Source organism: Esox lucius, chromosome 1 (assembly GCF_011004845.1).
Source record: "Esox lucius isolate fEsoLuc1 chromosome 1, fEsoLuc1.pri, whole genome shotgun sequence".
NCBI classification, from domain to species: Eukaryota; Metazoa; Chordata; class Actinopteri; order Esociformes; family Esocidae; genus Esox; species Esox lucius.
Window position 1 is genome coordinate 11,052,981 of NC_047569.1, and position 13,504 is coordinate 11,066,484.

At 42.7% G+C, this 13,504-nt stretch overlaps 2 protein-coding genes across 2 annotated transcripts; both read left to right on the plus strand.

The window, feature by feature from the left end:
- ctsc (cathepsin C) lies at nt 1-5,666 on the plus strand. Its single transcript, XM_010893723.4, has 8 exons — nt 1-342; nt 705-850; nt 1,419-1,582; nt 3,417-3,572; nt 4,084-4,202; nt 4,358-4,489; nt 4,562-4,794; nt 4,884-5,666. Exons 1-8 carry the CDS (start codon nt 183-185, stop codon nt 5,148-5,150), a joined length of 1,377 nt encoding a protein of 458 aa, XP_010892025.1. The 5' UTR covers nt 1-182; the 3' UTR covers nt 5,151-5,666.
- A 72-nt stretch (nt 5,667-5,738) lies between these two features.
- rab38a (RAB38a, member RAS oncogene family) lies at nt 5,739-10,695 on the plus strand. The gene is made up of 3 exons (XM_010893724.3): nt 5,739-6,200; nt 7,840-8,120; nt 9,597-10,695. Exons 1-3 carry the CDS (start codon nt 6,002-6,004, stop codon nt 9,747-9,749), a joined length of 633 nt encoding a protein of 210 aa, XP_010892026.1. The 5' UTR covers nt 5,739-6,001; the 3' UTR covers nt 9,750-10,695.
- Nucleotides 10,696-13,504: the final 2,809 nt, after the last annotated feature.

Here is a 13,504-nt window from a genome sequence, read left to right on the forward strand (position 1 = left end):
CGTGAAAAGATGCAACAGGTCATATGACTGAAGAGTTACTTCCTTTTGCGTTAGGAGTCGAAGGCTAGTCACCAAAACCAACGGGAAAGTTTGCGGTGCGTTGATTTGTGCAATCCTTTTTTCCTAGGTGGTTGGTATCGTGGATCTTTGTAGTTCCGTAGGTAGACGCGTGGTGCGACACGATGAAGGTAAGCGGTGTGGCGTTGTTTGTGTTCCTGCTATGGGTCGAGGGCTCCTTGGCTGATACCCCTGCCAACTGCACCTACGAAGACCTGTTAGGTTCCTGGGTGTTCCAGGTGTCGAAGGGAGGGCACGACAAGGGGATCAACTGCTCTCTGATGGGTAAGTTGTGTGGGCTGATTTTGTTGCTTTAAATACATAACGTAATCATAACTGCGTCTGCGAATAATACACGTTTTAAACTAGATATTTGGACGTGGACGTTTTACATAACCCAGAACACTATGTAACGCAACCTAAAATGCATGTATGTGAATTTCAACTTTCCCCAGGCGTCTTTGTTTTAATGTCAGGTAGTTAAAGTGTAATTTGTGGATCTGTTGCTTGTGCGTTGTTGTAATGCAATTACGTTAGTTTGTCCCTCTGCCCTTGTTGGAACATGTATCTCCGAACTCTGTAGGATATAACTACTACATTACGTGTGAAAGTCCTAACCTAAATGTTTGTGGTGGTTCTGAAAATAGACACCGTTGAGAAGTCTATAACTGTTCAGCTGGAAAAACTGTCTGTTGCTGTGGACGAACTGGGAAACACGGGCTTCTTCACCCTTATCTACAACCAGGGATTTGAGGTGGTTCTCAACGATTACAAGTGGTTTGGCTTCTTCAAGGTAGGCTGTGTTCTTGTTCCATTAGTGTCTACACTTCAGCCTGTTTTGTTATAGCATATGCTGACTGAAGAGGCCTGAACCTTTTTGGGGCATCTATTGTATTGTACATGTGCCCTTACACACTGTCATGATTTGGTAATTGCATGGTGGTTCATTAAAGCTGTATTCCACCTCAACTTGTTTGTATATACATACAGGCCTGTTAGTCAGTAAATTTAAGAGCTGTGTTGCAGCTTTCATTCAGGGTTATCTTTAGTTTTGCTTTCAGTTTTATCATGAAAGCCTTGTGACTTGTATCTGAGACTGTTCAGCATGGAAGAGATGATTCACAGATGCTCTAATTCTGTAGTTTAACCACCTGACTGAGTTTGTGCTTAGAATGTTCCACAGGAAAAGCTGACTTCTTCCTATTAAAAACCATGAACTGTTTACCCACTTCTGTTGAATGCCTTTATCAGAGTGATTGCTTGACTGACTTTGACAAGCTATCACTTTAAGGCCCTTTAAGATTAGCTTATTTTGAGGCTGTTGAATATCTGTGACTTAACAGTTTCTGTTCTTTATCCAGTACTCTGGGCAGGGCCCTGAAGCTATCAGCTATTGTGACCAGACTCTTCCAGGATGGGTCCATGATTCTCTGGGTAACAACTGGGCTTGCTTTACTGCCAAACGGGTCATCCCAATACCCCCCCGCTCTGTTAAAATGCAGAGCTACCACCAGAATAGCCGCATGTAAGTGGTCTATATTTTTATGTAACATTGTAAAGTGAACTCAATGCTGAAAGAATCGATGGTTTCTTTAGTGAAAAATGTGTTGTGATGCATCTTACTACTTGACTGATTAGCATCTTTAGTCTATAAGGAAGTGACGTAAATGGTAATGAATTCAGTAGTTCACCAACCAGGAATTGACTTCAGATGGTAGTGACTGAGTTATTCTAGCCTTGGGTAAAAAGCAGTGACCTGTTGACCTTTCAGTGGTCTGTAGAAACGCCTTAGGCAGCGATCCCTGCTTTGGGTCTTCTGGGGTACAGTATGCCTCTAGCAGCTTTGCTCACCTGGATTTGTGTAGTTTTCCTCTGAACTGTCTGTTTGGATGGGGTGCGTTGGTGAATTGGGCTCTTCAAGTCTACCCACAGTAGTTCGATAAATTCATGTCTGTGCTTTAGCTGGACCACTTGAGGATATTCAGACTTGTTTCCAAGGGTATTTTTATTATACAAAAAAAAACTTGGGCTGTGTGCTCTGGGTCATGCTAAAAGGCGTCCTTGCCCCTAGTCTGAGAACTTGATCCAGACCTCCGGGGACTTCTTCATGGTCCTCTGTATTGTTTGTTCATCCTTCCCTCAATCCTGATTAGCATCCCCATAGCATGATGCCCCCACCACAATGCTTCACTGTAATTATGACATAAGCTGGGTGATGATTGGTACCTTGTTTGTTTTTTTTCCAGCCATAGTGCTTTGTGTTTAGGTTGACTTTTTAGACTCTTTCAGCGCTTATCTGAAATGGATTACTGTCTCCCAATCGATGATTCTGTCCATGTGTTGTCTTCAGCACATTCAACAGGATGGGTGCTTCAAAAATACCTGGTCAAGCTCAAGTAGCGTTATGATTTCGTAAATTGGAATTTCACTTCTTACTTCTGGACCTAAAGTGTGCCACAATGTTTTCTAGCATACAGATTTTAACATCTGCAAATGTTGTCAGACATGAAGTGAAAATGGCTCCATTTCTAGCATTAGTGAACACTGAATATTAAATTAAAGTTAATATCAGTTTAGTGAAAATCTAAAGATTTTACTTTGTTTACTGAGGCTTCATAGATGAAATCTGTAATTTGCTCCCACCATGTGGATGTTGGCTGAATTACAGCAATAACACATTCAAACCATCACTCCCCTCTTCTTGCTCAATTTTGGTCAACCCGCATACTAAAGGGGTGGGGGTGGGACTATTTTGTGCTGATATGGGTCAAATCTTTTGCACGATAAGGGATAAAAGGAAGTAATTGCTGAAATGCTGTGAGTGGGAGGACTGAGCGAGATTACACAGCTACTCTACAGGCCCTTCACTGAAGACTTGACCAAACATTTTCACTATTGAATTTATTGCTGCTAATGTCATTTTGCAAGAATTCAGGAATCATGTAATCCGACGCTTACTCCTTAACTAAATGGGAAGTAACCATTGCCTGTGCAATTTGTTACCTGAAGTTGAGGGGGAACCAGTTGTAGTCTACTGTTAAAAAAATTTTTTGAACACTAATTATTCAACTCCTTTAAAAAAATAAAATTCATTATAGTAATGATTTGCCCTAGAACTTCAGATTTAATTTTAAACACTTCATGACATGAGCACTGCAGGATGGTTAGCTGGTACACCTTCCCTTGACCTTTGCTGGCTATTTGTGCGTTATGCATGTGGTGTGTTGGAGTCTGGGAGCAGTGCCCACAGGTGCACCTCACTCTTGTTCCTCCCTCAGGCAGCACTGGTAGTCCTGCAAACTTCGGACTGTGGGAATTGTTCCCTCAGGCTGTGATTCATGCCACTCTTCTCCCCCCAGGCTTCTCCAGAGGCCCTACAAAAACAACCTCGGTTTCATTGACTCCATCAATGAAGCCCAGAGCTCCTGGAAAGCCACAGCCTACAAAGAACATGAGATGTACACTCTGAAGGAGATTATGCACAGGGCAGGGGGACCGGCATCACACATCCCCAGGTACTGACTCATGAAACAACATATGGAAACATCAGGTCAAACATTAATTCAGTAATTATAAAACCAAAAATACCACCGATCTTATCTTCAGGTGCTCTGCATTGCATTGTGCATAAAAATAACTTAACTGTTACATATAGGCCATTTTGCTTAAATCAAGAATGATCATTGGTTCAATAGGTAAGAAGCAGGAAATCTAAGCAACTACTGTTTCATGATCAGTGTCATAGGAAAATGTACAGAATTTATTTGAGCTTTTGTAAATCGCTTAACCTACTGCAAGCTTGCCCCACAGCTAGCTTTATCTTGCTGTCAGAACTATCCTTTTGGTACCTTTTGTATTGATTAATTTATCAAGGAGGGTGGTCACATTGTGTAGCAGAGTACTGCTAGTTTGTGCCCAGTGAGGGGCAGATGGACTATCAGTGGCAGGAGGTGAACTCCGCAGAAGCATTTTGACATTGGTTTCAAGTGCCCTCGCTGAATATGACACTCTGTGCTCTTCTCTCAGACGGGTTCACCCTGTCTCTGTGGCAGCACCACTAGCCAAGATGGCAGCCGGCCTCCCTGAGAGCTGGGACTGGAGAAACGTCAATGGCGTTAACTACCTCAGTCCAGTTCGCAACCAAGGTCTCACTTAACACATTCTCCGACAACGTATGCACTTGCCACTGGAAGTCGCTATTGATAACGCATCTGCTTAATGAGTGCAATTGTAAACTGTTTAAAAGGATATTTGTTTGATTGGTTGCCATAACAATGCAGGGCTTGATTCTCTGTTCCAGCTTCATGTGGTAGCTGCTATTCCTTTGCCTCTATGGGGATGTTGGAAGCTCGTATCCGGATCCAAACCAACAACACGGAGACTCCGATCTTCAGCCCGCAGCAGGTCGTCTCCTGCTCGGAATATTCCCAAGGTAATGCACGTGCTGTGTAACTGTATCACCAACGGCTGTCACTAATCTCCTGTCCTTTTCACTCGCCCTCAGGTTGCGATGGCGGGTTCCCCTACCTCATTGGGAAATACATCCAGGACTTCGGTATCGTGGAAGAGTCGTGTTTTCCGTACACTGGGAAGGACTCTCCATGCGGCGTTCCCAAAGACTGTCTCCGCCACTATGTTGTGGCCTACGGCTATGTGGGTGGATTCTACGGTGGCTGCAGCGAGTCCGCTATGATGCTGGAACTGGTTAACAATGGGCCGATGGGAGTGGCCTTCGAGGTGGGTAACGCGTGCACATTTTGGGCCAGTTTGTTAATTTTAAGTTTGTCAAGTTACTGTTTTGAAGTGACTCCAGACTGTTCCATCAGGTGTACCCGGACTTCATGCACTACCAGAAAGGCATCTACCACCACACAGGCCTCCATGACCCCTACAACCCGTTTGAGCTGACCAACCATGCGGTTCTGCTGGTGGGCTATGGCACCTGCCCAAAGACTGGCCAGAAGTACTGGGTGGTTAAGAACAGCTGGGGAGAAGGTTGGGGGGAGGGGGGATTCTTTAGGATCCGCAGGGGGTCAGATGAGTGTGCCATTGAGAGCATTGCTGTGGCTGCGAAGCCTATCCCAAGTCTGTAGACAGTAAATGGGTTTAGATCACAGGTCATATTTAGGCCTCATGAAATGTTACCTAGCCTGATGCTATGGCCCAAAGTCTAAAGGTTTCTAAAAAAAAATTATAGTGGACTTGCATCAAATGGCTGCAGTCTGAAATTTTAATTTCTCTGATCCTTGCCAAAATGGTATGGGACATTTTATTGTTGAGAATGATTCTTAAAGGGAACCTGCTTTTATCACTAATGTAACTGGGTTTTGTAGTTCATCTGCTGGTTGACAGTAGGGCAGAAACTCTGCCCTATCTGTAATCTCAGGGAAGCACAGGGTTAATTTTAATGTTCTGTCATCTCCACTTATCTGTTCTGTTCCAATCAGTGATGCTGAATTGTTCTTGACCATTATAAAGGGATGAAATGGTGCCTTTATCACAAAGATGCTGCCTTTTACACAAGTTTTCCAATAACACATGTATGCACAGATTTGCACCAGTGGCATGTTACATGTTTAAAAGGAAATAAAGTTGTTTTTAAATGTGAAGCAACTGTTCTGTTAACTCTTCAACATGCACATTTTCCCAATAGAACCAATTACTTGGGTCTTACAAAAATATTTTTTGGAATTACAGCCGTTTCAACTGTTTCAAGAACTAGTGGGAGCAAACCAAGGAGAAGCTTTAGGTGCAGCCTAGCCCTGCCCAGTTCAGAGCGTTCCCCTCGCGTCTAAGCAGTACAAGTCACAAGGTCCCACTCCTTACTTTTCCTCGGCTACTCTGGGCGTTCCTTCCGTAACCCTCTAACACACTGCGCTCAATTTTCTACCTCGCTCTTCCATCTCGACGTATTCATGCTCTACCCTAGCGCTCCGCGGTCGCCATGCAGAATAACCATAAGGAGCACCTCTATAAGATCCTGGTGATAGGAGACCTGGGGGTGGGGAAGACGAGCATCATCAAGCGCTATGTCCACCAGAACTTCAGTCCTAACTACCGTGCAACGATAGGTGTGGACTTTGCCTTGAAGGTTCTCAACTGGGACCAGGAGACGGTTCGATTACAGCTCTGGGACATAGCAGGTATGCGATTCATTCCGCTTGATCTGGATAATGTTTCGACTTAAATCAGGCCAACTTTGTTCTGGTAGGCAATTGTTAACGTAAACTGGGGCATTATAGTAGGCGTTATTAAATGTATTGAAATTGGAGTGTAAAGTGGCAGGCTGAGTCGTAGTGAACTTCAGTCGGTACAGTTCCACTTCAATAAACACCATCTGCACTTGTTTCTGGATAGACATTCCAAAAACCGGTATACAAAAAATTTAAAAATCGATGTGTTTATAAACTCAACAGTTCACCTTTGTGGGCGAACTTTGGCAACCCATGGGTAGTTCAGCTTCGAATCTCACGTGAGCCTCGGTTATAGAAATTCCTCTGACGGGCAGCTGGGCGCTCCTTCAGTAGTCCCACGCGCTCTGACCTGTCTCCTGCGCGCAGCCGGTGCGCACCCCCGCATGTACAGTCATGTGTCTCACACTCATGTGAGGGAGATTTGGGTCTTGGGCCCAGTAACAGAATGAGCTTATTGTGAATGAGAGCCGACAGGCTCCCTCCGGATCTCAGGGAAGCTGTCCCCACCTGTTCTGCCCTGTATTGTATTTAAATAGGTTATTGTGTTGCTTAGGCTTCCTTAAACTTAGTGGGATTGTGAAAAAACGTTTTCTCAAATCCTTTATTTTAAACGGTTGTTTCAAATCCTTTGAGTCTTGTGGCCTTCTACCACCTCTAATAAACACTCAACCTTTATGACACACAACTTTTATTCAGGTATATGTGCCAAAACATAGCTAAACCAGTGGGATGGTCAGGACAGCTAATGTATCCCATGAATAGTCATTGGCTCAAATTAAATGTACATTCCAAAACATGACTGTCATGATTTGGTAGGCTTCTGCTGTCAGCTGGTAGTCAGCTGGTGTTAACTCATGCAGGAGATGGCCCGCATGGCTGAGCTAGCCTTGCCCCATCATGCCATGGTAGAATGTCGCACCTATTAAAGACTCTGGCCATGTCCAGTAATGTCTGAACACACAGTTAAAGTGCTTTGCTAATGACTAGTCAGTGATAGTGGATGGAGTCAGAGTAGCACATTCCAGGAGTACTCACTATCGTGCTGCTGAGCACTGGAATTTACACACACTGGGATCTCTCTGTTGATCTCTGGATACTTCTCTCTCACTGGATTTTCTTACTTTCCAACACTCTTTTTTTCCTCCAATCTCTCCTCCCCCCTCTCCTTACTTTCTATCTCCATAATATTCATTGTCTGTGTGTGAAATCTCTCATCAGTCTCTTTTGACTAATTGGTGCTGATGTGTTCTGTATGAGAGAGAGAGAGATAATATGCTGGATTGTGAATCACCTTTGGAAAGTGTGGTATTATATTGGGACTACTTAAACAGTGACCCTCCTACATCCCCACTGTTTGGATTGAACCTGTTGGACTAAGGCAATAGATTGTTTACAGACTAAAGTCACCATGTGGTGGCCCTATTGAATAACATCGCACATCCATGGCAGTTTTCTCCTGTCAGTAATAAAACCTTTATTGTAACTACGTTTCTACTTTAAGCCAGTTCCTGTTAAATGAGAAATCCTTATAATAGTGATGTTATTATTAGTAGTAGTACTGGTAACTATCACTTTGTGTGGATTTTAGGTCAGGAGCGGTTTGGAAACATGACACGGGTGTATTATCGTGAGGCCATGGGGGCATTTATTGTGTTTGATGTGACGCGGCCATCCTCCTTTGAGGCTGTCACCAAGTGGAAGGAGGACCTGGACTCTAAACTCACACTGGCCAATGGGAAAAATGTGGCTGCCGTGCTATTGGCTAATAAGTGTGACCAGGGACGGGACATGCCAAACAGTAATGGGATCAAGATGGAGAAGTTCTGTCAGGAGAATGGCTTTGTGGGATGGTTCGAGACCTCTGCCAAGGTGAGAAGACACACACTCGTACATGAATTCCAATCAGTGGGGACCTAAAATCTGTTACCATGATTTTTTTTTTTCCTCACCTAAAAACGAAACCTAATCATTACTCCTAACCTTAAATCATAATGCCTAATTCAAACTTTAAACCCATGCCGAATAAATCTTATTTTATAAGGGACTGATGAAAGACATAGGAAAAGAGCAGAAGTAAAGGGACAACTCTTGAATGGAATGTAGCCTTCAACTCAGTAAGAGAGTTAGGTACAATGCCCTTTCATAAGTCCTCAAGGCTTTTAGTTGGTGAGTTCTCAATAATGTTACATAACTCAATTCTCTGTTCACATGAAATGGCAAAATGACAAATAATATTTTCTCTGCAAGTGTTTTTGTCTGTGTTTGTGTCTCTACGTGTAACTCATGCTTAAAGGCTCAGGTTCTAAGTCATGTGCATGCTATTAGTTAAAGTCCCTGTCTGGTAGTACATTTAACCTCAATCTGAACTGAACTGTTAACTGTTTGTTTCTCACTCTGTGTGTGTGTTTGTTTTGTGTGTGTGTTTGTTTTGTGTGTGTGTTTGTTTTGTGTGTGTGTGTGTGTGTTTGTGTTCCTTTGTTTTGAAGTAGTAAGTGTGCTACAAAGCTGTGAAACCCCAGAGCTGCATGGTCTATTGTGACACACGTCCCAGACTTGATATGACAGCTAATGAAATTAGATACTTCTGTATGTGTGTGTGGTAATGTAAGATATGTACTATCAGAGAGGAAGGCTTCCGCACACTACGCTGCCACATCGTGCTGAGCAAGCTGATGAAGGACTTCATGAATATTCAATATTCAACTAATTAATTCTGCTGCTCAGCTCATATGGTCTGAGGAAGTGTCTGTATGCGTGCGTGCGTGCGTGCGTGCGCGTGCATCACCGACAAAACAGCTGCTGGAGGCATTACATTTTCTAAAATCAGACGGGAGACTTCTCTCCTGGTCTTTAATGTTCCTCCTCTCATTAACTTCTCATTAGTGGTCACTGAGTCTGTCCGCTCCTCACCCAAACCCATAGTTCACTTCAGCCTGAAAGACTTTAATGTAGGATTATAGTCTCCCCATATTTATAGGTTAATGTTTTAGTACTCATGCCCTGTCTCATTATCAAGTAGTGGCAATAAGGACATGCAGCTGTTTCACAGCACATGAGCCTACATGTGATTGACTGACTGACTGTGTGTGAGAATAAATGTGTGCACATGCCTTTGTGTCTGTCAATTTCGCGCAGAGATGTACTGAGTGTGAGAGATACTGTGCTGATCCTGCTTTTATTTCACTGCATCAAAACACCACACTGGGATTACTGAAGAGGCACATAGAAGTGAACAAGATTCTCACAGACAGCAGGAGGGTTTTGGTCATTGACAGTAATTCAGTGTCTTAATTATCCCATACTCTTATTTTTCTCTCTCTTTCTCCTTCCCCATTCTCTATCAAGGATAACATTAATATAGACGAAGCAGCTAACTGCCTGGTGAAGCACATCATCGCCAATGAGAAAGATATCCTCCAATCAGAAGTCCCTGACACCATCTCCCCCCAATTAAACTCTGGTGGGGGTGGGACCTGCTCCTCTTGTTTCAGATCGTAGAATCTCCATCAGCATCTTCTCTAGCCCCATGCACGCTCATCTCAGAAGGAAACAACGTTCTCTGCTTCTGGCCTCTTGCCTGTTTATTTGGGGAGTCTTTCTCTCATTGGAAAGAATCCAGGAGCCACGCGTTTCTGTCATCTTTGTCTAGTTTGTTTGTGTGTGCGCACCGTGTTTACTCATTGGTTTGTTTGTGTTTGTTTGAGTAAGTTCTGTGTTTATTTGCGCATGTGGGTTTTTATCCAAGACAAGGTCACCGTCAAGATGTCTCAGAACCTAGTCACCGTCTCAGTAACCATGGAGACAGCGCTAACGAAAACAGACACGGGCACCCACACGCTCTGTTTTCCCGAGTTTGTTTCTATAAACGCAAGGAGCCAGTGACCTTTATTAGATGATTCGCCCTCATTTAGCTGTCCTTTATTATTTATCTTTCTATCCAACAATTCTCTTTTGTTTTTCTGTTCCTCCCTGACTACATCTCCCATGTTTCCTCACTCAATTCCAAAAATGTAACCGATCACATTTTCAAACGACTGTAATCTTACCAATTAGAAGGTTCTGCCACAGTTTGTGAGCAGAGCATTTCTATGCAAGTGAACTCGCTGGCATGTCCAGTGGATTTCACACAACAGTAGATCACAGAGACATTCAGAACAGATTCTTGTTCTGTTTTTAATTCCTCATGTTACATATGTAATGTAAAAGATGTTATGTATTATGGATGATGTAATTAATATATCCATGGACTATTGCTTTTATAATGCAGAATGTCTTTGTATTTTTATCTTAATTTAATAATACATTTGGTGTTTAAATAAAATGCAACACTAAATCATGTCACCACCTCGGCTTAACCTTTTTTATATAAGTTCAAATGAATGTTGTACTTTCATCATTTTGTAATGTTTGAATATAAGATTAATACAGATATTATGGACTGTACATACATGTTTGTTTAGTCAAACTGTAATAACAGATGTATTTTCACTTTAGAAATTATTTAAATAAACTTTTGAGACGAATGTGTAGCTTAACTTTTCATGCCATGTTGCTGATGTGTCAATTTAAAACTCCATGCATTTGAGATTGCTACTAGATCAACACATCTAGTTTGTTTTGGTTCTACATACCTTTCATGTGAGAGGGTAGTCTAATCAGACAATTGGATCATTGCTCGCATTCCTTTTTATCTGTGTGTTATATTATATATTAGTATAAATACATGAAGTCTGCAATCATGCTAATTGAACGGTGTGTGACAGAGACAAAGGTAGCCGGGTAAAGCGGTGTGTGTTATCCCTGTTGTGTGAGTGGTTTAATCAGCGCTCCATGCGTCCCTCATCAGCTGACATGCCTATTATGGAATTTCGGGAAACTGGTTTGCCTCGCTGTATCTCAGGAAGACCGCACTCTGGATGAGACTCTGTGTGCTCACATTCAAAACAATGCCGGAATCGTCATTCCCGACAACGCATACCGTTCTCGCCCTTCCCCATTCCAAGGACCTCGTCCTCATTCTCTTTCCTTGTTCAGTTTCCTCTTATCTTGCTTGTCTCACACCCATCTGATGGCCTATGGTTTTTGTGACCTGACTGACCCACACAGTTCTCCTACAGATATCCAAATTAGCTAATGATACATCCAGGCTTGCTATATTCATTCCAATTATAAATTACGTTAAGAAGACAGACACCCCCCCCCCCTCCCCCCTGAATCTCTTTCTCTCTCTTCATTTTTCCCTCTACATATAATTGCCTGGTTCCAGAGATTTGGCGCTTCATTTACCTGTGTGATTTCCGTAACGCAAGAGAAAGGCGTTGCTGTCTGATTTCACAGAAACTCTCAGATATAAGGGGGAGATAGTGGAAGTACAAAAACACGTGTGAGCACAAACACATGCCAAAGGTCTATCTGCTAATTGTAAGTAATTATTGTTTTGGTATGTGAGAACGTGTTGGTGAGAGGGAGAAGAGATATAAATCACAATTTTGTTTTCTGCACACCATGATGCAGTATTATAACAACGCACTATAATAAAGCACTATAACAATGCGCTATAACAATGTGCTATAAAAACACTGTAACATGCTATAACATGCATAATAACAACGTCCTTTAAAGTGATAGTTGCAGTACAGCTTTTGTTACTTGGGACGCACAGTTTCAATTCCTTAATTTAGAGAATGCTAATTATGCTAATAATGCTAATTCCTGACTGGGACAGAGGTGAAAACTGGCTCCATAATCCTTCAAGAACAACCCAAGGTAAACATTACTTCACCCAAATATAAATCTAGGGTCAAACCATTCCTTTAACAAAGCACTATAATAACGCTAGCACACTACCCACTGTCAAGTAACTGGGAATTTAAGAGTGCAAGCTGGTGGACAGTGAGGAAACATGGTTCCAGGCAAAAGTTACATCAGCCCTTAGGGCCCACCACAACTCAAACCAACACATGCCATTTCACTTTTTTATATGGTAGTCTAGCCACCTATCTACAGTGCATATAAAAAGTATCTTAAAGGGAGTGCTCCTAATCTCAGTTTGTTACCTGTAAATAAGACACCTGTCCACAGAAACAATCAATCAATCAGATTCCAAACTCTCCATCATAGCCAAGACCAAAGATCTGTCCAAGGATGTCAGGGACAAGATTGTAGACCTACACAAGGCTGGAATGGGCTACAAGACCATCGCTAAGCAGCTTGGTGAGAAGGTGACAACAGTTGGTGATTTTTCGCAAATGGAAGAAACACAAAAGAACTGTCAATGTCCCTCAGTCTGGCGCATGCAAGATCTCACCTTGTGGCATTGCAGTGATCATGAAAACGGTGAAGAATCTGCCCAGGACTACACGGAGGATCTTGTCAATGATCTCAATGCAGCTGGAACCATAGTCACCAAGAAAACAATTGGTAACACACAACGCTGTGAAGGACTGAAATCCTGCAGCGCCCGCAAGGTCCCCCTGCTCAAGAAAGCACATGTACAGGCCCATCTGAAGTTTGCCAATGAACATCTGAGCTCTTTGGCATCACCTTAACTCACTGTGTTTGGAGGAAGAGGAATGCTGCCTATGACCTCAAGAATACCATCCCCACCGTCAAACATGGAGGGGGAAACATTATGCTTTGGGGATGTTTTTCTGCTAAGGAGACAGGACAACTTCACAGCATCAAAGGTACGATGGATGGGGCCATGTACCGTCAAATCTAGGGTGAGAACCTCCTTCTCTCAGTCAGGGCATTGAAAATTGGCCGTGGATGGGTATTCCAACATGACAATGACCCAAAACACACGGCCAAGGCAACAAAGGAGGGGCTCAAGAAGAAGCACATTAAAGTCCTGGAGTAGCCTAGCCAGTCTCCAGACCTTAATCCCATAGAAAATCTGTGGAGGAAGCTGAAGGTTCGAGTTGCCAAACGTCGGCCTCAAAACCTTAATGACTTGGAGAAGATCTGCAAAGAGGAGTGGGACAAAATCCCTCCTGAGATGTGTGCAAACCTGAAATGTCTGACCTCTGTGATTGCCAATAAGGATTTTGCCACCAAGTACTAAGTAATGTTTTGCAGAGAGGTTGAATGATTATTTCACTCATTAAAATGTGAATCAATTTATAACATTTTCTAGATTTTTTTTGTTGTTTTTCTGTCTCTCACTGTTCAAATAAACTTACATTTAAAATTATTGACTGATCATTTCTTTGTCAGTGGGCAAACGTACAAAATCAGCGGGGGAACAAATACTT